The sequence below is a fragment of the Strigops habroptila genome, chromosome 7 (assembly GCF_004027225.2).
Source record: "Strigops habroptila isolate Jane chromosome 7, bStrHab1.2.pri, whole genome shotgun sequence".
Classification (NCBI taxonomy): Eukaryota; Metazoa; Chordata; class Aves; order Psittaciformes; family Psittacidae; genus Strigops; species Strigops habroptila.
Window position 1 is genome coordinate 53216112 of NC_044283.2, and position 26618 is coordinate 53242729.

The window sequence follows — 26618 nt, forward strand, 5'->3', positions numbered from 1 at the left end:
CAGTCAAGCATGGCTTTGTCTCACGTGTATCGTGCCACTTGCGTGGTCTTTAGGAATGCTAGTTTTAAAAGACCCTGTCAGACAGCTGAAGACAGAAAAAAGGAGGGTTTCCCCTCTAATTGGCAAGCTTGGTGGCAATACTCCTCCAAGTCACATAAAAGAGGTTTGGCACACTTAATCAAGTAACAGAATTAGCACCAAGTCTGGGAACCATGGTTTCGGCATGACTTTCTGCCTCACCACAGACAAAAAGTGATGACAGAGGAGTCTGTGTAAATCATTCAAAAGCAAAGAATATTTTTTTTCACCATTAGGAGATTTTTTTTTTTTGTAAAATATCTGTGTGTGTGTGAAATGGGGTAAGGAGCCACTCTGTATTTTCACTCTCTTTTCGTCTTGAAGAACAAACCTTCAAGAAAAAGGGAGACATGGGGCTGCAAAACATGATAGGACAGTGAAACACCCCTCAGGTATGCCTGTGAGCTCGCGTTGTGTGGTGGAGCTGGTCAGGACAGCGCTGCTTGAACGCTGCAGGCATTGTCGGTAATTGGCTGCCCATCAGTGGAAACTAAAATTGACTTAGATTCTCTCCTGTTTCTTTTCTCTTTCAGAAACGTTCAGAGGGTAGCCTTGTGGATGGCCCCGGAGCAGGCCAGATGGAACAGGACAGAACCAACCATGTTGATGGCAATAGATTGAGTCCATTTCTAATACCGCAATCTTCTCACGTTTGCCAGGCAGAGCCTTCTGCAGTGAAGCTACAGAATGGAAGTCCAGCAACAGAGAGGCCTGAAATTGAAGTAAATGGAGACCACAAGCAGCTATTCATTAAAAGCAACTATGGAGTGCCCCACCTGAAGGGAAATCCAAACAACCGCATTAGCCCTGACCTTTTACAAGGAAAGAAAGTATATTCCAAATATATGCAAAATGGTGGGATAAAACGCACTTTTAGTGAGCCCTCTCTGTATGGACTTCATGAGAGCAAGAAAGCGAAACAAGACAAAGCGGTAAATGGAGAAAAAGCTGAGCCAGAGGATAATAATGAAAACCCAAGCGTCTCCAATTGTTACAGTGAGAAGAAACTCGAGAGTTTTACAGGACAAGCAAATGAAGTTTCAGATTTGATACAGCCTACAAGATACAACAGTGGTGGTTCAGAAAACGCTCATGACCTCCTGATTCAGGATGAGCAGGACCGGGAAAATGTTCATTGCCACAACAGGGACATTGTCTTACTACTTAAGAACAAGGCAGTGCCAATGCCTAATGGTGCTACAGTTTCTGCCTCTTCCATGGAAAGCATGCATGGTGAACTCCTGGAGAAAACACTGTCTCAATATTATCCAGAACATGTTTCCATAGCAATGCAGAAGAACACATCTCGTATCAATGCCATTACCAGTCAGGCTACTAATGAGTTGTCCTATGAGGCAACGCATTCACCCCATACCTCAGGGCAGATCACTTCCCCACAGACCTCAAACTCTGAGCTGCCTCAAGTGCCAGCTGTAGTGGTTACTGAGGTCTACAACACAGAAGACTCCAGTAACCCACCTGTATTGCCAGGTAGCTGTTTGCTTCAGAAACCAGAACTACAGCTACAGCAACAGATTCCAGGCTATGATTCACACCAGTTACCCATAGGAAACAGTACTGTTCATGGACGTGTAGGGCAGGTTCCCAACCAAGACCTCTCTCTAAGTTCCAGCAGTAACCTGCAAGCTCAGAGCACCGCGCTGGAAAGGTATTCTGAGCAAGCAGAAAATAATGGTGCTTTCTTTAAACAGAACTCAACGTTTCACAAAGATTCCTCCACTCCTCCTGCTCCGGAAATGAACAGTGCACTGTCCGTTGTGGTGCAAGAAGGACACCATTCCTATGACAACAGATGTGATGAAACTCTTCCTGGGGAGATAAAGAATGAAGGGCAACAGCAGGGACCAATGTCAGAAAGTCCCAGCCTCAGCCAACAACTTCACCCTCAGCAGAGACTTCCGCAGCAGGCACAAACGTCACAAGATGCCAGTGAAAGCAACCCGCAAGCTGCTGTGGCCGCCTCAATTCAGCAGCACCCAGAAGACATGGCGCCGGCGTCAGAGCCTCCCCTCCAAAACCTGCAAGCACGCGGAAGCGAGGGTGAGCTGCAGCAACACTATCAGCGTTTCCCAGGACAGAGAGAACCCGAGATTCCTCCCGACAAAGAAAAGGACCAAGTGAAAGAACCTGTGAAACAGGCTCAACATTATTCAAAACCAGCCTGGATAGAACTGGTTTCCACCCAGTTCCGCCAGAGAGAGCCTCCCAAAAAGACCAGCGAAGCATTATTGCGATCAATTCTTCAGTTCCAGGCAAACAGAGCCAAAACAGCCTATACAAAACAGTATGCTGGAAGTCCTGATGCATTAAAGGGGCCTTCAGGACAGCCCCAGAGCCAGAAGATAATGCAACAGGAACAAATTCCCCCGCTGTACAAAAGCGAGACCTCCCAGCTGCAGCCGCATCGCACAGCCGACCAGCAGCTGCTGTTCCAGAAACACTCACCGCAGCCACAGCTCACAAAGATGGATTCCCTACTCAAGTCCCAAGTGCAGCAGCACCCTCCACAGCAGCTCCATTTCCATCCAAGACCAGAACAACAAACCGAACAGCCTTTAGGGGCCCCGCTGAAACAGCAGCACTTGAATCCCCAGCCAGGGGAGAAGGAGCAATTCCTGCATTCACACATCTTACAACAGATGCTTCAAAAACCCTCACAGCAGGTGCCACTGCCGTGCAGTCCACAGCTAACCCCAAACCAGCAACAAAAAGCTCTGCAAATGAAAAATAAAGACCTGCCCCAAACCATTTCCCGCTCCCAAAATGGTGCTGAACAGTCACTAAACAGGACATCCTTCAATCAGCTTAAAGTAAATGAATGTTTTCAAACTGGGAATAAGTACATGAAATCACCTGCATTCCCACTGCATAACCCTCAGCTAGGCCTAGAGCAGGGACAGGGCCTGAACAACAAAGCTCCCCTTTACACTCAGAAGGCAAACGCCAGTCTGCAGCATCCCTGCCCAAACAATGTGCACTTGATTTCTGAGAAGAAGGAAAACGCCGCAAATATCGAACGCTTTGGAGCCAACAAAATGCAGGACTTGCAACATGTGCAGTATTTTTCAAATAACTTGACCACAAAGCAAGATGTGAATCACTGTTTTCCAGAACAAGAGCAACAGACGCAACAAGCTTCAGTTATACAGCTACCACCACTCCAGCAAACACAATGCTATGGTGGTAGCCTGAACCAAGATCTCCCGAGCCAACAAGCTTCACAAATTCCTCAGCAGTACTTACCACACAGCCAGCAAACTGCCCCACACTCCCAAGACCAGAGAAGCTGCCATTTGCAGTCCCAAACCCCTAAGGATTTTCAAAAGCATGCTGCTCTAAGGTGGCACCTCTTGCAAAAACAGGAGCAACAAGCATACCAGCAACCCAAACCCGAAACTGGTCCCAGTGCAGTGCGTAAGCCTATAAAAATCGAGGCTGGCACAAAGTCTAACGTCTGTATGAGTCCATCAGCTGGACAGCTGGAAAACAAAATGTGGAAAAAAACAATTAAACAAGAGAATCAGCACTTTGGCTGCGAGAACATGCAACAAAAGAGCATCATCGAGACAATGGAACAGCAGCTGAAACAAATACAGGTCAAATCACTGTTTGATCACAAGACTTTTACTATCAAATCACCTAAACATGTGAAGGTTGAAACAGCAGGTCCTATTACCATCCTATCAAGAAATACTGGTGCTGCAGATTTTGACACTCAGACCCCGATCTTAGATCAACAAGCAAACTTTGCTGAGAAAACCCCGACCAAAAGAACAGCTGGAACTGTTCTCAATAATTTTTTAGACTCACCTTCCAAGTTATTGGATACTCCTGTAAAAAACTTATTGGACACACCTGCCAAAACCCAGTATGATTTCCCATCGTGCAGCTGCGTGGGTAAGTGCTGAGATGTATTAAAAAATCTACTAGTTTACAGGAAGGAAATGAGTCTTCAGGTTGGGATTGTGGGGTTAGTTGGATGTTTTTGTTGGAGGATTTGGGGGATTGGGGTTTTTTTAGAACATTAATTAATAAAGATATGAAATTGCAATTTTATGCACTTATGCCTACTCCACTTATCCAACCCTACACACAGGCCCTTTCTCAATATTTCATAAAGCAATTACCTGTTTGCTTTCTCAGTCAGAATGCTTATGACCAGTAACATATCCCCTCACATCCATTCTCCTTCAGCAGCAGACATGTAATAACAACATGCTGATAAAAGTAGGTCATAACTGTACAATCTAATTTATTCATCAAGGTTAGATACAGCATTTGTAAAATAACTCCTGGGTCCAAAACTTGAGATCCTGATGCCATTTTTTGCTCTAACGGTGAAATTGCTGATGTTCCCATCAGTAAAGCCTAAGCAAAGAAGGGATGACAGATTATTCCTCATTTGTTGCAAGAGTTTATCCTCCCTTTCACACGCTGCCTCCTGCAAGGCTAAAGAGATCAGCACTTTCTTAGAGAAGCTTCCATACAGCAGTGATACTGCACAGAGACAGGTGTAACAGGCGCTTTCAGATTCTACTGGATGAACTATTTTGGCTGAGACAAAAGGTTCAGCACCAAACAGGGTGCAGGGGGAAATCCTTGTTACAGTTTCACTTACTGGGATTTCATCCCAACTATAAAAGAGGAAAGTTGAACCAGTGCTCCTCCAAAACTGCAAAATGGACCTTTTTGCCTTTTCAAACTCTCGGGGCTATGTCTCAGAGAAGATCCATGGGAACAAAAAGAGGAGGTAGTAGATTTCTGATGCTCCCAGGAAGAAAACTGGAAGCCAGTTCCTTACTGTTCCTTGTAGTTTTATAAGAAACAACCTACAAAATGTAGGGTTTTTTGAAAACAATTAAGTTTTGTTTGTTATTTGTTTTTCTTGAGAAAGTTTCTCCAATGTAGTTGGCACAAGTTTTTCTGGCAATCAGTTATTCTCACTAATTTTCTAGCCAGTATTGCAACCACTAACTAAGCAAAAGAGCTTATTCTCTCTCCACTTGCATTTTAATTCTAAAGTCTTAGCAGAACCTCTAGGAAATGAAGGAGCATAAAACTTAGTTCTTGTCCTCTCTGAAGAACCCAGTGCCACAGCATAATTCAGTAGGGTTTATTGCTCTTTCCTACGAAGACTTCTCCTTAGGAAGATTAAATTAAGCTATTCCCCCACTGACACATTCAGGTTTATAGAATGCCTTCATCATGCTTCCAGAGGCTGTACGTCAAAAGCAGCATCACCTCATACAGCCTGTGGAGTCAGCATGGCAGAAAGCTCAAACAAGTCAGCACAGCTCCACCATCTCCTCCTGCACCCAAGCAGAGCCTGGCCAGCCCGCTGCTGGAGCCTGCCTCCTGGTATCAAACCAGACATATAGTGTATATTGCAAATGCTGACATGGAACTACCTACACACAGAAAACTGAGGCCACATTCTTAGCATAGAAGCATTTTGACTAAGCCTTGTGCAGGATTTCTTTCAGCAAACTTGCTTTTTTGTTTTTCATTTCACAGAGTCTTTCTGTGGGTGGCAGAAATTCTCTATGTAACCTTACTGGCCACTTTCTCAAGCTGTAGGTCCCTACACTGTAACATGTCTGCTGAAAAACAAGTACTGTACAGCTCACTAATGTCAATATTGACCATTGTTATCCCATTTGTCCTCCTTTCTAGATACTGTGAGAGGAGGAAGTGGGAGAAGGATAAACAATTGTTTGGTGATAACAGGAAAATGCCTTTTGAATTTCACTGTAGCCTGAGATGTGAAACAACTGTTTGTGCTAGCAAAAGGCACACAGTCTGTGTCACGGCTATTGGCAGGATTAGCTATGTGCTTTGCATGTTTCGTACAAATTGTGTGGGCATACTTTAGACAAAAGTGTTTGAAAACTCTGACCCCAGACCCAAAGAGCAGTATTCTAATGAGCTAGATATAAGCTTTGCAATGTGACTTTTTACATTAAAGAATTAAGCTTCAAAGTAATAACCTTTATTTTGTTTTAAACAGAGCAAATTATTGAAAAAGATGAAGGTCCTTTCTATACCCATCTAGGAGCCGGTCCTAATGTGGCAGCTATTAGAGAAATCATGGAAGAAAGGTAATTAGTGCAAAGGCACAGGGCAGATTAACATTTATCCTTTTGTGGATGTCAGAATTTTTCCAGCTTTTGCACATAAAGAAATAAACAATTGCAAATCAAGTGATTACTTGTAGGCTTAGCTACTCCAGTGTTGCCAACATTACGCACTGTGCTATTCACTAGAGAGTCACAATATTTGACAGGGCTAATAGTCTGCTGGCTGGCACAGGCTGAGCACTTTGAGACAGATGCCAGCAAACCCAAGCAGGAACAAGTATTCACCAGCCTGCCAAGCAAGACGGTTGGCAATGGCTGCAAAAGCAGGCATGGACCTGGTGTTCCCTCTGGGTAGGAGACTGCCGAGGTAGAAGGAAGATGAAGAGCAGAATACCAAACCCCAAAATTAGCTTCCCCCCGCCAAATTACTATGCATATAGTACAATCCTAAAGGGCTAAATCTAACTCGATCACGTCCAGAGGAGTGCCACAGAGTTGCTGAACAAGATTTCAGCCCAAGAATCGATTTAGTAGTTTTGTGAAAAACATCCCACTTCCCCAAGAATGCCACAGAAAACCAGCCTTATCCTGACTGTGGACGATGGGATTGTATCGTGCTGCATCCTGTGATGAATTTATTACATTGAAACCAACAAAACTGGGAATTTTAGATGGCACAGAATGGATACATGATCTGTGCTATTTAATAATATGTGTAAGTGCAAAACCCACGAGCCCTTCTAAGGTATTTAAAACTGTCACAAAAGTGACTTCTGCACTATGAGTTCTGCATTACTTGTAGTGCCCATAGGCATTAACAGCCAGATTTTGAGAGGTATCTGGGAAGGAATTTCGTTCCCCTCTGAACAAACAAACAAAAAGCCACCCAGTAAGTCAGGGACAGATAGGAATCTGATTTGTTAATACCTTAAAAATCTGGATTCCAGAACTGCAAAGAAGCTCCAGCTAGCTGCAGAATCTAAAGCAAATGGGCATTATTGCAGTGCTGTGTCTGAGCTAAGGAGCAATGTTCCTTAGCTAGTGCTCACCACTGCACGACCATGGGCCACTTAGAGCATATTAAACCCTTCAGATTACCTCCAAGTCTTAAGGTCCTTTTCTCTTTCTTAGCACCTCCTTCCCTGTGAGTCCAGTGCAGGGCTTGCCCCAATACTTGTTTTCAGCTTTGTGAGCAGCTCAAATGCATGTAAGCTACATAAATCCGCTTCTTCCTGCAAAGGGGGAGTGGACACGGACCCTCCTCAGAAGCTTCTTACAATTTGTTATCTCCAGAGCTCTCACTGTCTGGTTAATTCTTTAGTATTTACCAATAATAAATAAAAGACAAAAGTTATTCATGTCATGATGTCAATTATTAGAGATGCAACTTCTTTCTTTACTTTGGAATGTAATTTTTCATCCTTAATATTGAACTCACCTTCTCACCTTTTTTCTTTTTTCTTTTTTTTTCCTTTTTTTTGCATTTGATTTCATTTCATGTTGGCAGAAGGAAATCCTGAGAGATTATAGATAACATGCATCTACTCAGCCAGGTTCAGCAGAGTGTAGCAGCAGCCACTTGAACAATGGCTAGTTTTCAGCTGTTCGTATGGTATGAACTGTATGATTCCCTCACTGAAGAACTCCAGAACTCCTCCACACTAGTTAATTTTGTTTTCCTAAGTAAAAAAAAAGGGCACTTAAAGATACTCTCAAGCACACGTGTGCAGTTGGTGATATCACAACTGAAGCACTTTTAAACTGGCTTTCCATGAATATGGATTGACTTTTAAGGTATCAGCACTTCCAAACAAACCAAGATTTGGATTTAGACTTGCAGTTAATATTTTAGCTATACCAGAACACATTTCTTGCAGAATCCATGCTGGATGTACACATTTTACCTCTTCCTTCTCCCAATTCCTGCTTCATGCTCAGTCAGTTTTGCTCTGGTTTTAAAGCCAATCTGCTCTAGCCTGAAAGTAAGCATGATAAACATCAGGCACAAATTCCTTTGTGACAGTGGAAAAAATTTGAGACAAAATCCATTTCATTTCCAGTGTGTAACATACAACATATTTCTATAGCATCATCTGCACAGTTGTCCCGCAATCCAGATTAGCAAATTGACAGAAAATGTTAAGATTTGAGAATGTTTTTTAATGTGGTTAATTAGAGAAACAAATGTATACTAACATCCAGATCTAAGTAGGAAAAAGTGACCTAACAGTTGCCTGCAGAACGTGTAGTACAACTTGATTTTATTTGTCTAATTTCCTGTGACACTGAAATTTCACAATGAGATCACATCTAAAAATAAGCATTTTTCATTTCCTTTACAGGACAGAAGTTTAAGTACAAACATTTGCTCTTAAATATGTCACCAAGATTTTAGTGCAAAAACAAGAGGGATGAAAGGTCAAAAGTTCTCATTAAATGGCTGCAGAACAGGAAGGAACTATCTTGATTGCTCTATAGGTAACAGGCAAAGAACAAGGAGATTGTGATGTAGTCCCCATACTTGGTTGTTTAATAAAAAAAGTAACACCAATAAGAGCGGCAGGATTCAAGACATGGTGATGGAAGTGCAGTTTGCCCAGCTGCCAAAATGCAGCCAAGTCACCATGCGGGCTGGATGTGTAACGTTGCAGACACTGAGGTTTCCAATACACAGCCTCACCTGAGACCTGGTGTGCTCTGGAGCTCAGCAGGTGGGCACCCCCCAGCTGCAGCAGCCCCGGGAGAGGCCTGGCCAGAGAACATGCTTGGAAATGGCTTCACAGGTCTGATGCTTTTTGGTGATTCAAGATTTCTCCACTTAACCTTTGCTGCATATTTCCACCTGGTCCATCAGAGGACGCGGAAAGCAGATCCCATTTGCTCAGGGTAACAGCACTACTTGCACGTGGGGCTAGATTCTGCCTTGACACAGCATAATCACCTTGATTAAATACTTCGGCAAGAGCTGAGCTTGTCCGGGTTTGTTGCAAAAAGACACAGACAACCAACCTCATTTGAAGGCAGCTTGTGATCCTCATTCATTACAGAAGTCAGAAATAAATAAGTAACAATTCATGAGCAGATGAGAAAGGAAATAGATATGATGCAATTATTAATCATGACTTAACTGATTCACACTGTATCTAAGCCAGAAACAAGCACAGAAAAAAACAAGTCACACAAAACCTAGTCACAGGGTCACTACTGCATGCCAGCTGTTCCACGACAACTTAATTAAATGCATTTCAGAGTAATAACTTTAACCCAGAAATTAAAGAAAAATGTAAAATTCCTTCCCAAAATAGAGAGACTTCAAGTCCACTTTTCAAAATGTCATCTATAACAAATTCTTTACAGAAACAGCTAAAAGGTTTGGGAATATTAATATGATACGGATAATTTTACATCTGTGATGTATTAAAGACATTTGTCTCTCTTAATGTATCAATCCACCACTATAATAAAATCAGCAAGATAAACCACATTGCACATCCCTCCCTGTAACTCACAGTGTTTATTTTTTAAGATAAGACTGGCAGATGTGCTCCATCTTTTCGGTGTTCACACAGAACCAAATGAATCTGCTTATTGTGCGTATTTTTGTTTGTTTAAGATTTGGACAGAAGGGTAAAGCTATAAGGATTGAGAGGGTTGTCTACACTGGGAAAGAAGGCAAAAGTTCTCAAGGATGTCCAATTGCTAAATGGGTAAGTGATGTACACAAATGTTAAGACTAATTAGTTCAGTATGATGGTTCGTGTAAGCAGAGAGCGGTTGACATGTCCGTCCTCCTCTTAGTTGACACTATGAAACTTAAAAGAGCTCAACGGCAGCAGTACCACAGGACGCCTGTAGCCTGCTCCCACCCCTGTCCCTCACACTCCATTTACTTTTGCATGAAGAACAGCAAGAATAAAATCTGGCTTAAAGTTATGAAAACCTGAGAAGGAAGACAGCTTTGCTTAGATTTAAGATTCACACACCAGGCATTCTCATTGCTCTTTAATTTTAGCTTACAAATAATTCCAGTAAGTGCACCACAGTGGTGTTTTTCAAATGCACTCCCAGTTAGACAGAGGCATTAGGACACCCTCTTAGCAAACACTGCTGTACTTTGGCACAAATTACCAAGTGGTTTGGGCAGGTTGGGGAAAGACAGGACGAGGAAAAAACGATACATGATTATAGTCTTTATGCATGCCAGACTGCACCTTTTTTTCAGAAATACCCACAGAAGCACAAGCACTGAGAAGCAAGGATGCTCTTTTATTTGAACATCTACTACTTTCCTCTCATCACTGTAATGTTTGTATGTAGTAAGGGCAGGTCACAAAACTTGAGTGGCTAATTATGAGTTTAGCTGCTTAAGTTTGGGATGAAAGGGGAGAGAGCTCCTGTGTCCAGTTATTTAGTCTCTTTCTTACCTGCTTGCCTTTCCCCACATGGGTCCTGCCCTAAGTGCAGGTGTCCACCATCCAACTCTGTTCGGGGGGGGCATCTTGCTGCTCATTTCCTTTTGCCCAGTAATCAAACTGGGCCACTTGTACCACAGTGCAGATTCAGAAGGGGGTTCCTGCTGTATCAGAGCATGGGGGATACCTTTACAAAGCTGTTTTCCACCACCATGGCTTTCCGTGCCACTAATCAAGCTTAGCCTCTTAGAGTCAGCTTCATTAAGAAAGGGTAGCCCTGGCCCATATCACTAAATGAGAAAATTGGACTGAATCATCAGAAACAAAGAAGATGACAGAAGTAAAAGTAACCTCCTCAGATGCACACTAATGCTAAGGTTTCCCATTCTCTTGTTCTTCACATTAAGAAACACACTTGTTTGTGTTGGGGCTCTGGGGGTGTGTGTTGCTGTGCATGCAGGTAGTCCGCAGAAGCAGTCAGGAGGAAAAGCTACTCTGCTTGGTGCGTGAGCGAGCGGGCCATACGTGTGAGACAGCCGTGATCGTGATTCTCATCCTGGTCTGGGAGGGAATCCCAACAAGCCTGGCCGACAAGCTCTACTCTGAACTCACCGAGACCCTGAGGAAGTATGGCACGCTCACGAACCGGCGCTGCGCCCTGAATGAAGAGTAAGTGGAACAAAGGGTATGCTCGCCAAACTTGCAAGCCCACCTTCGGCCTCAGACCTTGCACCTCCACTCGTGCTATTACCCTGAAACACACATTACCTTTCCAACTATTTCAGGAAGTTTGAAAACTCACAAACCTTGTGAGAAAAGCAAAGTAAATGTTCTTATAGATCAGGGAAAAACATCTTCCAGAGTTGTGAAGCATCTCAGTGTATTTAAAGGAAGAGATCTCAGCCCAGGACAGCAAATACCTCAACCTTGAAATAAAAATCAGATGCACTAAATCATGCTGTAAGCCTACAGAAGCTAGTCTGAACCTAAAGAAATTGCATTGTATTGTTTCCTATATCTTTCTGACAGCGAAGAACATTTAGACCAAAATTAACATAGCTGTTATTGTATGTTACTTTGGCTTCATGGGTAGAGACATATTTCAGGAATTATTGCCTAGCCCCTGTCGGAGTGCTCCCACATTATTGCAGTACCATCAACATATGCCCCTTTCAGGTACCATGAATATCACTCCCTACCAAGGCACCATGCAAACATACCCGCTTTCGAGCAAAGCCAGGTTTCTCACAGAAGCACAGAAACCCCTTAGTCCTTGCTTTGCAACCATGAAATTATTCTCTCCAATAAATTCTTCTGTTCTAATGCATACAATGCCTCCCCCTCTTTTATTTCTTCATTTGTTACTGGTGGCAGACGATCCAAGACACGTGATTCCCCCGAGCGCTGGCAGAATGTCAGTGCCCGCTGCGGGACTGCCCCAGGGTGACCCGCCTGCTCCTAACAGCCATATTCTCTTGTTTTTCAGACGGACTTGCGCATGTCAAGGGCTGGACCCTGAAACTTGTGGTGCTTCATTTTCCTTTGGTTGCTCCTGGAGCATGTACTACAATGGTTGTAAGTTTGCCCGAAGCAAGATTCCAAGAAAGTTTAAGCTGATGGGGGATGACCCAAAAGAGGTTGGTGTCCATTTCTAAAATGAGCCTCATTTGCAAGGAGATGTTTTCTGTCACTCTGCAAATAGAGATACAGTACAAGAGACCAGGCGCCAGAGTCCTGCCTGCATGGCATACATGTAGGGTAATTAAATAACTGCCAGACAAAACTGATTGATTCCAGTCTCCGAGCCAGCTGAATTGACTGTCCAAATTCTGACATCTGGTAAAAGCCCTGAGACTTGAAACCGCATTTGCAGGCTTTCACAATTAGAGGGGAGGGCACAGCCTTAATAATTGTGGCTGCATCAGGCCTGCAGTTGGGCATTCCCCAGTGGCAGAGCGGATGGTTTACCAACTGAAGGCACATAATAGTGCAGCGGGGAATCAGAGCAGCATAGGGACAAACATGCTGAAACTGTGAGATGACAATAGGAAGATTCATTCTACATACAGTCCTGTCGCACTGCCTGTTTCCCGACTGGTCTCTGTGTTACAGCAAACTGGCAACTGTTTAAAACAAGTCAGAGTAATAAAAAAAACCACTGACCTTAGGCTGGGCACAAGATGTCACTGAAGTCATGACTGCAGTGACTCCTGGACACTTCGTGCTAGTCATGTGTCTGGGAGGTTCCAGTGGCCTACTCTCATTTTTGGCAAGGACATGCAAATTTAGTCCCTTGCTTGTGTACTGATGCATAAGTCCACAACTTTCACTGTATTCTGGTGACAAATCCAGACATTTCTTTTGTCAGAGAAATAATTTCATCTTTAATCAGAGAGCCAGGTACTCCTGCATCCTATGGCCTGTGCTGAGAATAGCACGCTGTTTAGAATATCATAGAATCATACAATGGTTTGGGTTGGAAAGGACCTTAAAATTGTCTAGTTCCAACCCCCTGCCCTGGGCAGGGACACCTCACCCTAGACCATGTCGCCCAAGGTTCTGTCCAACCTGGCCTTGAACACTGACAGGGATGGAACATTTACCACTTCTTTGGGCGGCCTGTTCCAGTGCCTCACCGCCCTCACAGCAAAGAACTTCTTCCTCATATCTAACCTGAACTTCCCCTGCTTAAGTTTGAACCCATTGCCCCTTGTCCTGTCACTACAGTCCCTGATGAAGAGTCCCTCCCCAGCATCCTTGTAGGCCCCCTTCAGACACTGGAAGGCTGCTATGAGGTCACATAATTAACATACAGTTTTTCCTCCCCACCACTGCTCTTCTACAGCCCCAAGAATTACAGAATAGCTCTCCTTCAGTCATGCTGTGGCACAAAGCCTTCTTTATCATAGCCTGCAATCCTACCCCCCCTAAATTTTCTAAGCTGGATACCTGGCCAGAGCCCACCAGGGCACTCTTCTAACTTGCATTCTTGGATTTACTTCCCATGGAAGCCAGATCTGGGTTGGAAAGATGGTTTTACCCTCCAGTCTTGTTCCCACACAAAGCTGGGGGCAGCCAAAGCACGCATCCAGAGCAGGGGCTGGGTCCCATAGCATGGACACAGATTACAGACAACATGAATAGGATCCTCACCAACAAAAAACAGACGTTAACACTTACAAATGGTAACCTGCAAAAGGAACAAGTTTTGGCAGCAGCACAAGGTCACAGCAAGGTATTTCTGACAATTTTATAATCTAATTTTGGAGTCCCAAACTAGGATATAGTCTCATAGTAGCAAATAAAAACTTAATGCACCAAACACATCTCTCTCAAACCCGCAGGCTTTTCACAGCTCTTCACACATTCCTAAAACATACAAGTGTACCATCCAGTATGTTCTTTATGTGCTTGTAATTAAATATAAGGGCCTCATATAAGTGAGGTTTTGAATTTAGGATTCTCATCCTGAGAGGATGGGAACAACTTTGGAGTATGTTATTACACTACTTCGTTTTTAAAGAGCCCTTCATTTTGAAAGCGTGTATCTCTCTGTAAAGAAAAGAAGTGTGGTCATTCCTACTTCCACATCACCAACTACTAGGCATGTCCACAGTTCTTCATTGCTTAAGAATTGGGAACTTTCTGAAGTCTGAAATATTTAAAGAATTTTAAATTGCTGCATAAAAAGATATTTCAGTGTGTTGAAATGCTGTCATTGCAATGTGCAAAACCCTTAAATTACCCACATTTACTTTATGGACCATTCTGATATTATTTCTCTGAAGTTTCTGAAGAGTATTATTTTCCCAAAACTCTAGTAGGGAAAATGAGGATCATCACGCTTAGATCTAAAACATTACTGTGCTGAAGAATGTGATTCTTCTTAATATTAACCAAATTAATATAAACATGATGTCCTTTTGCAAGGGTCACACTACACTGTTTCACTACCTCATTACTTTAAAGGCTATGAAACAGTAAAATTGAAAGGAGATTCACAACAGTTATTGTCTAAACAGGAATGATAACGGTGTAGGCCTTTACACAGCTATCAGTGCAAATGTAATTGTGTACAGACCGTAACTTCTTAGATCCCATACATACAGTATGGAAATATCATTGAACTCTATTTCATCTCCTAACAGGAAGAAAAACTAGAATCCCATTTGCAGAATCTGTCAACCCTGATGGCACCTACCTACAAGAAGCTTGCACCTGATGCATATAACAACCAGGTATGCTGGGGAAAAAAGGAATTGAAGCAGCCATGCAAATAACCTGATCTTTACCACACTTCCCAGTGCTTCGACCTTGCACCAAACCACCACATACGTTTTGTGCCAGTGTTCCTTTGACATCAGGGTAAAGATGAATGGAAAAGAACAATTCCACTTAAAATGCTTTCAAAAGTAAAAGCAGCAGAATTTGGTCCATTAAATAGAACTTTTCACCCACAACACCACAATAAAACTACTTCAGCCTTGAGCAGAACTCTTCAGCTCCACAACACAAATTTCTGGATTTAGTGTGAGTCACAAGCCAAACTAGAAAACAGCTATGAAGATGGTGTGAGATCGGTGACAGAGCCAGAAGGCAGTGTGTAATATTGCACTCGAGTCCTGAAGCCACAGTTTCAGTTCTGCTCTCTCAAGTGGCAGATAAATTTAGTTTTCACCAAAACAGCCATTTCAAACATGCTTTTAATGAGAGGTTTCACATTTGGACACACTCAGCCCTGCATGTGCACACGAGTGCCTGCACCAGCCTTCCAGCATGAGGGGATCGCGCGCATGTATTTTCTGTGAAGCAGTCCCCACAGATACTAGCACATTCAAAGTCTGTATGAGGTCTGTCTCTCATCTGCATTCCTCTACCAAACGTCTTTCAGGTATTTGCATCAAAATTCAATAACATACCTGTTGCAAGCACACAAGTATTGGCCTTCATTTTTGTTGCCCAGTTTTGCTACATTACAACAGAACTTTTGCTCTCCAAACTATTTGCATCACTGCAAACTATGACATCTTCTTTCTTTCCTGTTGACAGCATTATGCTGTAGCAACCACCACAAGACACATTTAAATCTCACTCCTTTACTACATATTTAGTATCAACTAGGCAGGGTAAGCAGATTCAGGAGAGACTTGCCCAATTTCACTTACCCGATCAGATGATGTTTGGAGACTCACAGAGGAAACTGTGGCCATGTGCCCACTAGCTGTGGTTATCTGTCCAAATATCTGAGAGACATCCTGCAAGAGAAGATAAGAAGAGGAAGAAGAATAAAATGAGGGGGTGGTGAACAATAAAATCGTTCTTTGCTTGGTCTGCTTCTCTGTTCCTGCAAAAATTCACAAAAGAACTTTTCTCCATGTAAGCTGCAGTCCTGCCCAACACTTGTTGGAAATACGTGCTTTTACGAGTTTCAATTTCTACCTTGTGTAATAAGCTGTGTGTAAGGCTTGGCTTAATTCAGGTGTTTTATGCAGACTTTGTGGGGAAACCCTGACCCAGCCACTGTTAGTGACTTTAAAGGGAGATGACTGAGGCCAAATTTGTATGGTAATATAAAAAGTTCTAACCCCAAAAAGCCTTAAAACCAATCCCCCTTTGAATCCTGAAAAGAAATTCCAAATTCCCAGGTTTATTCTAATCCAAGTCTGGATTGCTACTGGATTAAAATCTAGAACTGGAAAGGGTCTGTTTCTAACTGGACCCAACAGCACATCTCAGAGAACAGTTGCACCAGGATACTTTAATGAGCCAATGACAGTCTGGCTATCATTTCAGACCACTCTCGTTTCGTTCTAAAGAAGTTCACATGTTTCAAGTTTTGTTTTGTGGCTATTTTAAGATTCCAGGCAAATAAACATTCCAAATTTTTAAAAAATAAAGGTCTATGAGCAAACTACACATCTTTTTAGGGATCTTGGATCAAGACTCGGCAAAACTTCTAATTTCAACTTAACTTAAAATGGGATTCATTAAGGTCCATTATGTTCCATTAAGTTTAGATCTTTTTGCATTCACTTGAAAGGTTCAGGAATTTCAGCAAAGCATTTTATAAACATGGTTTCATTTTTAACTTTCCAGACAAAATACGAAACCATCATTTGTCTAAGACTTGATCTTCTATTACAAAACCCTTTCTTTTTGTGTAAGGTTTATTTTTTCATTATGAACTCTTTGTAAAGCTCCTTAATAATGAGTGCATGGGTAGAAAGTACTGTCTTGACTCAATTATCTGTCTTTTTGGTCTGGGGTTAGAGTTGTACTTTAGCTAATGAAACACACGTTTAGTGTGCCAAAATATTACAAATCAAAAAGCAAATTATTATTTTTCATGAAGTCATTCTGAAGTCAGATTTCTAAAGCCATTTTCCCTTAATAGCTTGGTATATTTCCAGTCTACACAAACATATCACTCTTGCAGTGCCAGACTCTGAAACCATGCACTGCATTTGTCATGTAAAAACACCAACCACTGGCAGAGTATCAAAAGCAATATGCAAGGAAAAGTATTACTGGCCAATTTCACAATCAAGCCAGAGACAGAAGGTAAGAGGGAGCAAAGCAGCAAGGAATGAAGTATGGATACCAAATTGCCATCAAATTACTTGATTTTATTTGCTTTCAAGATCTGTATGTTGCCACCTCTAAGATGTTAGTAGCTTTGCATGTTGTCACAGTGGAGCATTCAGTGCTAACTCTGTGTACTGGAGCACACAGCTCAGTTGCAGTGATACCTGTCATCTCTTTGCAGATCGAGTATGAACACAGAGCACCTGAGTGTCGCCTGGGTTTAAAAGAAGGTCGCCCATTCTCAGGAGTCACTGCCTGCCTGGATTTTTGCGCTCATGCTCACAGAGACTTGCACAATATGCAGAATGGGAGTACACTGGTAAGGCTGTGATGCATGTAAGCCTCCTTACTCCAGCACTGATTTCATATATTTAATTCATTATCTCCCGTCTGTTTAAATTTATATTTGCATAACACAGATTGCTAAAAAAAGAAACATTAAGCAGTAACTGAGCTAACTTATTACCCCACACACAATTTTTCATTCCAATGAATGAGACTTACAGTGTATTAAAGAAAGGTTTAATATAGAGCTGGTAAAAGAAACCGTGGAGACAGTGGAAAGAAGGTCCCAGCAGGGCTGAAATGCAGTGTTCCTGGCACAAAATGGTTTGAATTTGTCCTCTTGAAACATTTTTTTCTAACAACTTTGGATCATAACTGTTAAGAAAACAAAAATGGAAACAACTCCTTTCCAGGAGAGCTTTGGAAGTTGTGGATTTCATTCCTGCTTGTGATGAGCAGAAAGTCTGCAAGCCTTGCCATCCTTTGTATAGCACACACCCCCTTTACTCTCTTCAGTTCTGATCTCTAGCATGTACAGCAAAAGTTCTGTAGAAGATACCACAGAAGTGAGCTGGTCTTCAATGTGTATTGGATTATTTCTGTTCCCTGCCTACTCTCTCTGTGACATACAGTCAGAGTAAAAGTGAGAAAGAATAATCTTCAGTTTTGAATAATCATCATGGTTGTAATTTGAAGCAACTACCTGGATTCACAGCACAGCTCTTATTAGGACCAAAGAGAATATATAATAATACCAACTAAATTTTTCCTGTTTCCAGGGTCTGCCTTAATTGACAAGTCAACCACAACCAATACAATATCTATTTCTAGCTGATCTTTCTTCCTAAAACTGGCTGATGCAATGATTTTGCTGCAGAAGAAGTCTGTATCAGCATCTTTTTCCACTGAGATCCTCCCAATACCTGTTTTAGCTGCAGGTAACACAGTGAGCACACTGCATGACACAACAGTAACTTCCTTAAATCTTATTATTATTACAGTGACTTGCTCCTTTGCAAGCTCCTGGCAGTTGCCATTGCAAGAGGGTGTGAAATACAATGGCAGTATGTTGTATTGCACACTATTTCTATTAGGTACCTATGTATTATAATGAAAAAATCTTCAGGTGAGTATAAAGTCCCAGGTTACACTGTTTTAGCTCTCTGGCCACAGTACAATGGATCACACAGTTTATTTCACATTAAGGTAATCCTTAACTATACTGTTCATTTCAGCACAAGTACAAGAAAGATATATATACACACACACCCCCTTTCTGTTTCTACTAACACTGTCCAACAGAGCAATGGAAGAAATTAAATTGCAGGCTTGTGGTGATATGCATAAATTGCACAGAAACTTACAGTTTGTAGATAGCTTTTTGGATGCCCATGTCAGCAGTGGCAGGGCAAGGTGAAATGCACAGCCTAGTATTTCAGGTCTTCTCAGAGTGGTTTGAGAGACATACTCTAACACACCTTTCCAACAGGTTTGCACACTAACTAGAGAAGACAATCGTGAAATTGGCCAAACACCAGAAGATGAGCAGCTCCACGTACTCCCATTATACAAAGTCTCTGATGTGGATGAGTTTGGAAGCACGGAAGGCCAGGAGGAGAAGAAGAGGAATGGCAGCATCCAGGTCCTTACCTCCTTTCGCCGAAAAGTAAGGATGTTAGCAGAGCCTGTTAAGACGTGTCGGCAAAGGAAGCTAGAAGCAAAGAAGGCAGCTGCCGAAAAGCTTTCCTCCTTGGAGAATGGGTCTAGCAAAGCTGAAAGAGATAAGTCTGCTGCAGCACGCAACAAGCAAGGCAACTCAGAGGCAGCAGGTCATGCAAAGCAGCTAGCAGGTAAACACGTGAATCTGATCGGGATCTGTATCAGGGCCATTTATAACAAGTCCCAAGAAAACCATTGTTCTCAGACCCCAAACATTTTAAAGTAAAAAGGAAAGAGAATTCTTCTAAGTAACAGCAATATTGTAGATTTATAAATACTAGAGTGCCAAAGTGTGGTCAGCTCTGGAGAAGCAGGATAAAAAAAAAGTTGTAGGAGAAATCTTTAATTGTTGAATAGTTAACACCTGTGGAAATATGGTGCTTTTGCAAACTCTACTTGCCATCCAGTGTATTGTAAAGTATCTTTAAAAGAGTAGTACTGCTAGAAGACATGAAGTTTGTGATGCTGCTGCCAAAGAAAAAATGAGTTATGCATCACTCACTGTCTGCCACTCTTAGAGAACCTCCTAATTTGAGAGGGTTCAAGCTTAAGCACTTTACTACTATTTGTATTCTCTGCTTCAAGACCAAAAGCAGAGTAGTTTTTCCATAGTGGAGTAAGAGTTTAAAATCCACTAAAGAATCGCTGGCAGTTTCATCAGTAGATTTGAGCATCCTGAGCAAAGGAGTTCATCATGACTGTTTTATTGTTACAGTAACTTTCTCAGAGAGGAAAAGAGCGATACATCCAAGGTCACCCAGAAGGTCACTGAAATACCTATGAATAGAAGCCAGCTGTCCCATGACCCAGGCTAGGGTTGTAACCATTGAACGAACCATTTCACTTTAACAAATGATGGTTCTGCTCTTGTCTTCAATTAATCTCACTTGTTACTGAACTGTAGTCTCTCTCAGTGAGTGTTACCATTGGTTTTTTTACATAAAGCTAAGAACATTTTTTTGAGACAGTTCTATTAATATATATGAGAAGAATTATTTATTCTTGGGGAAAAGAAGGTCACTGTGCACGGCTGTTTGGGAGCACTTTGATGCTCTGTTTCATGGGCTACTTAAATGATGATTCAACTCTTTGGATCGTATGCATGTGACTCTGAACAGCTTGCGCTGTCCTCTTTTTCCCTATTGCCACTAGCATCTGATCTCACTGGATACATGCCAAGAAGGATGAGTAGCCCTAGTATTTATTCAGCTTCTTAAGGATGGTATTTGAGATATGAGAAAGAGAACCTCTGTCATCATAGTATATCATATGATATACTGTCAGTATGATATACTGTCATCATAGTATATCATATGATATGCTTTTCTTAGAAATGTCATGGACATGTATAATGAAAAGTCTATAGAGTTTGTTGTTTGGTTGTTTGGGTTTTTAAAGCTTGTTTGTTGTGTGGATTTTTTTCTTTTCACATCTACAGATCTTTTACGTCTTTCAGGACCAGCCACACAACAACAGCAGCAGCAGCAACATCCACAGCGCACTCTCCCTAACAACCCTCAGTCAAATCCTATTAACTCATACTCGGGTTCAGGTTCTGCAAATCTCTATGTAAGGTTGCCTAATCCAGCCAATGCTTATCCAAGCTCTTCATACACTTCAGATCCCTATGGAGGGTCCAGTCCCATGAACCTCTATACAACCTCATCACAGCCTGCGGGGTCTTATTTGAGTTCTTCCAGTCCCATGAACCCTTATTCAGGATCATTAAGTCAGAATAACCAATATCCACCCTACCAATGCAATGGAAACATGCCTATGGACAACTGCCCCTCTTACTTGGCCTCCTACCCTTCCCAGCATCAGCACATCGACTTGTATAGTTGCCAGAGCCAAGACCATATGTCTAAACTAAGTCTACCACCCATACAAACATTATACCAGCATAGGTTTGGGAATAGCCAGAGTTTTGGTCCCAAGTACTTGAATTATGGAAACCAAAACATGCAGGTAGACTCCTTCAGTAATTGCACCATCAGACCAAATGTACACCATGTAGGGTCTTTTTCCTCTTACTCCACCCATGAGGCTGATGGCCATTTTATGGAGGTTGCCTCACGGTTAAAATCTAATCTGAGTAATCAGAGCATGGATTACGCCTCCATGACTAAAACCAGTGAACATCATCATATGCAACCCTCTCCACATTTAGCACACGACTACCATTCTGCTCCAAGTATGTTTAGTGGCCCTCCTAATTCACTGCATCTCCAAAATAAGGATAGTGAAATGATTTCACATGCAGTTAACGGTTTGTCTAACATGCTTCCAGGTCAAAACCATGATAGGACTACTCCCCAGGGTGGTTTAGAGAAAACTGATGTGCTGAATCCAGAAAAAGCAGAGGATCCCGATGATGTCTGGTCAGATAGCGAGCAGAACTTTCTGGATCCAGAAATTGGAGGAGTGGCAGTTGCTCCATCTCATGGGTCAATTCTCATAGAGTGTGCAAAGCGTGAGCTCCACGCAACGACTCCCTTAAAAAACCCCAACAGGAACCATCCCACCAGAATCTCCCTTGTCTTTTACCAGCACAAGAGTATGAACGAGCCAAAACACGGTCTGGCTCTGTGGGAGGCAAAGATGGCTGAGAAGGCAAGAGAGAAAGAGGAAGAATGTGAAAAGTACGGTCCAGACTACGTGCCTCAGAAATCCTACGGCAAAAAGGCAAAGCGGGAGCCTGCTGAGCCACACGAACCCTCTGAGCCAACGTACTTGCGCTTCATCAAGTCTCTTGCACAAAGGACACTGTCGGTCACCACAGACTCCACAGTAACTACATCTCCATATGCCTTTACACGGGTTACAGGGCCTTACAACCGATATATCTAACTTCACACCTTTGTTGGTTACCTCATTTGAAAAAACACCTTGTCAGTAGGGTAGTTCTTCTTTAGGTTTTGGGGAAGGCAAGGGTGGAGAAGAAAACAGTGTTTTTACAAAACTCATCAGTGGAAAAAGCCTCAGCACACCAGCAAAAGGAGGTAATCTCACTAGCGCACTTATTTTCCACTGGTTTTTAAGTGGCCACAGATGGCATGTAGGAAACAAGACCAAAGCATCCTATGCAAAAACAAAACAAGAAAGTGTTTCACAATTTACATTTGAAAACACTGGCTCCATTACTGAAAGAGATAATCTGCAAATGGATTTTTTTTTCCTTACAGTTTTGCACATCTGTGGCCACTTTTAATGTCATCAAGTTTGCATAGTCATGGAACAGGAGCAAAAAAAAAAACCCTAAAAAATAATACTGTAGTATTACAACTGCAGGAATCTTAAAATAACATCTGGTGCTGAATCTATGATGTACTGAAATACTGGAATTATGGCTTTTTAACATGCAGTTTTTACTGTAAACTTATTAGTCTCTTGATTTTATTTAACTAAGTAGTTAAGTATAAAACGTAATGAATAGACAGCAAAACACTGAATTTATTTGGATATTCTAAAACCATGGTGCTATCTAAGAGAATGGTGTCTTTATTTTAACAGTCGAACAGTTAATGCCTTTATAACAAAATGTCAATGATGTAGTCAGATGTTCTTCAGCAACAGGGAGGACCTTTTCATTCATGTATGTATTGAATTTACCTGGTGTTAAAATAAGCTTACTTTTTAACATATGGGAATTACAAAGACCTCTGGATTTTGCTCATCCAGTCAAGTCCTAGAAAAGGACAATAAAATATATAGAGAGATATTTTTTTTTGAACTAGTGTTTCAAAAGCACTTTGTCTACCTAAGCTTGGCAACTTGAACAATGCTGAGGTACTAAGACATTAAAAAAAACCTTAAGAAAAAAAAAAACAAAAAAAAAACCAAAAAAAAGAGTTTACTTTGGTTTTAAAATGCAAAGATAATTTTTTTAAACTAAAAAAAAGCTTTTAAATACTTTTTGTTTTAGCCATGCATCTGCTAGTGGGCTACATATCCATTTTTAATACAGTCACTTATGGTAAAAATGGGGCTTACTGGATATAAGGGAATACTTTAGTACACAAAACACATGTTTTTCTGGTGCTCATCTCACACAGCTATACTGTAAAACCGTTTTCTACAATTATTATGACAAGTTCATTGCTCAAATATGTACAGTTTTAAGGAAAGAATTTTATATTAACCACAGGTAATAATTAGCAGCATGTGACAGACTACAACTAGTTAGCTTGGGCTTCTGCTGTTTCTACAGATCTGTATGCTCTTCAACTATCGAATGGCAGATTGCTTTTGTGTTGATAATTATGTACATTGTGGTGTAAGTCATTTCTCGGTGCAAGTGTCCTCTTTTTCCAGGAAGATCGAGCAGACCGATGCCTACACAAGCTGAATGAAACAGGGTTAGTTCTGTGTGATTCCGTTGATTAAATAGAAAAAACATAGGCAGCTGGCTTGCTGTGGTGGTTTTAATCATTAATTTCTATTAAAAAAGAAAAAAGCAGGAGAGTTGTATAGTAAATTAAATTGTAAACAAAACTTTTTTTAACGCAATGCTTTAGTATTTTAGTACTGTAAAAATATTAAATCTATATATATTTGGGTTTTGAGCTGAATTCACATCATGGTGCTACTCAGCCTGCTACAAATATATCATAATGTGAGCTAAAAAAATACATTAAAAGGTTTGAGTGATGTTCCTACTTGTCATATACCTCAACACTAGTTTGGCAATAGGATATTGAACTGAGTGTGAAAGTTTATATATTGTACACCATCTTTTTTCCCCCAATAGCCTTTGAAAAACAGAAAAAGCATAAAAAAAAAAAACAAAACACAAAAAAAACTCTCTCAATACTTGACATTTTAGCAAGTATAACTTGAACTTCAGCTTTGTTTTTTATTTTATTTTGTTGGTTCTAAAAATTCAGGGATATTTCAGCTCATGTTCTCCTATGCCAACGTGTCACCTGTGTGTATGTAAAGCTGTTGTAGGTTAAATATATTATTCTTGGGTTTTTTTGTTTCGTTTTGTTTCCTTTTTTTTTCCTTCAGGGATTTGATGCTTTTCTTTTGAATCCCTTCTCTAAGTTTTCTTGTACATGTATTGCTGTAACTAAAACTAATTTTGTACATTCGTTAGCTCTTTTTATTGTAATGAAAGTGTTTCAGAGATTTAGAATGTTTTGCCTGTTTCAAAAGAATAAACAAAAAGAAAGTAGAATGCACTGAGCTGATTAAAGGGAAAAATGTAAGGCAGGGGTTTGGCAAGTGACTGTTTGCTAGAGTTGTTCAAGTCACTCTCTAAACAAGGCTTCTTGGATACTGTAATGAATAAAATAAGATATAAGAAGGTACAGTCTGTACAAGGGCTTCCCTAAACATGCAAACCTCCATGTCCCAGATGTATCTTGTGCAATATACTGTAAGATTCAGTTTGGTCAAAAGACATTTTATCTAACAGAATCACAACCTGAGTAAATCAAAGGAGGCCTTTGGGTTTAATGGTCAAATATTTATTATGGCAATTTTGTTTTTGAATTCTCAGTCTGTGACTTTACCCACTGCATTGAAACAAAAGTTTCACCTTTTTTAAAGAAGAAGAAATTAATGATGGTTATACGTCAGATTGATTAAATCATTTATAAATCATCATCTTTCAGAGATTTCTTTTAAGTCCTCTATTGTTCACGTAACCCATAGCGGATGTTGGTGACTATGCTGTGCACCGTCATTTGCCAAACTGCTGGCAGCAGGAAGCGTAGCTGGTGAATCAGTTTTGTATTGTAAATACCCGAGCTGTAATTTTTGGTGTACAGAACCCTGCCTCAGTTGGAATGAATGACAAAGCAGACATGAAATTGCTTGTATAGGATTATCAGGTTGACTATAGCCATACTTGAAGATGCTTCTGAGTGGTGTCAACTTTACTTGAATGAATTTTTCATCTTGATTGACGCACAGTGGTATAAAGTTCACTTCTAAAGCTAGCGGTTAACTTGTGTAGGAAACTTTAGCAGTTTGACACTAAGGTAATGAACTTCTGTGTGCATTTTCTATGCTTATGTTCTACTTTTTTTTTTTTTACTTTAGTTTCCTTCATTTTCATGAGATGTTTGGTATGTCTATAAAAAGAATCTGAGGATGGTTATAAATACTGTAAGTATTGTAATGTAATGCAGGTTATTTGAAAGCTGTTTATTATTATATCATTCCTGATAACGCTGAGATGTGGGTGTTTTTAATAAAATTTATATTTATTTAATGCACTCTAAGTCTGTCTTGCAGCAACTTCTCTTTCCCTGCCATTCTTATCAGCGAACAACAAAGCCAGTGCACTGAAACGTGCCCCTAGTGCCAGCCATGGGCCAAGAGCCCCAGCATCAGACAACAGTTCTAGGGCTGAGGAAGCCGCTAGCCTGGGGAACTTAAGTCTGAAATTGCATTATGAGACAAGAGGAAGCTGCGTACTTCAGCTGCTTCAAAATGGAATGCATCAACTGACATACCAGGACAACCCAAACTTTTCCAGGAAGCAGGCCCACACACCACACGGGTTTAGCCCACCTCCATCTTCCCCAACTCAAACATCACACGCAAAGAAACACATCACTAGGAACTTCAGGATGGGAAACCTCAACAGCACATTTATTCCTAGTTCTGCTTTGACTCTAACAGGTTGGGAAACTAGCTACCTAGCCCAGTGTATGGCTAAATACATCCCGTGTTTACAGTGAAGGAGGGTGGCATTTTTATGGGCAGGAAGAGGGTGTAGAGCATCACTGCTGGTTTCCTACTGATTTTTGTGGACACAGATGAACACGGCATATTCACTGCTGGAATTCCCTCACTGCTTGAGTAACAGCCACAAATGCACACCCGGCAGAGGCAGGACAAGGGAGAAGACTCTACGCCTTTATTGGTTTGTCTGGCGTATTTATCTCCACCTCATTTTCCAGTTGATTTCAAATTACTCCCAAGTGGTGGGATGCTCCAACACATAGTACTATTGCACCGGAGAAGGTTTAGATTAGATATTAGGAAAAATTTCTTCACCAAACAGGTTGTCAAACACTGGAACAGGCTGCCCAGGGAAGTGGTGGAGTCACCATCCCTGGAGGTATTTAAAAGACTTGTAGATGTGGCTCTTAGGGATGTGATTTAGTAGTGAACTTGGCAGTGCTGGGTTTACAGCAGGACTCCATGACCTAGTCTTTTCTAACATAAATGATTAATAAGAAAAAACAAAATGATAACAGCCTAGATCCTCACGTATAATCTAAATCACACGTAATCTAGAGAAAAGTAGAAGCAATAAGAAAGTGTGTCTGAATCAACAACAGGACATACATTCTTGCAGGCACAAGGCAAAAGCGCTTGCTTTTGTGGTCCCTTCTTTTAACTTCAAGAGATATCAGGATTGAATCCTGAAACATTCTCTTCTGTAGGAATAGATAGAGATTGCTCTCTCTGCGGGTGCAAAGTG

General features: G+C 41.3%; 1 protein-coding gene across 1 annotated transcript in view; it reads left to right on the plus strand.

The window, feature by feature from the left end:
• TET2 (tet methylcytosine dioxygenase 2) overlaps positions 1-25401 on the plus strand; it is a 73560-nt gene extending 48159 nt beyond the window's left edge. The window contains exons 2-10 of the mRNA XM_030491787.1: positions 612-3996; positions 6107-6197; positions 9790-9883; positions 11049-11257; positions 12075-12225; positions 14737-14826; positions 17355-17492; positions 18948-19308; positions 20616-25401. Of these exons, the coding sequence (XP_030347647.1) occupies positions 612-3996; positions 6107-6197; positions 9790-9883; positions 11049-11257; positions 12075-12225; positions 14737-14826; positions 17355-17492; positions 18948-19308; positions 20616-22027 (5931 nt within the window). The 3' untranslated portion in view covers positions 22028-25401. The remainder of the gene's footprint in view (positions 1-611; positions 3997-6106; positions 6198-9789; positions 9884-11048; positions 11258-12074; positions 12226-14736; positions 14827-17354; positions 17493-18947; positions 19309-20615) is intronic.
• Positions 25402-26618: the final 1217 nt, after the last annotated feature.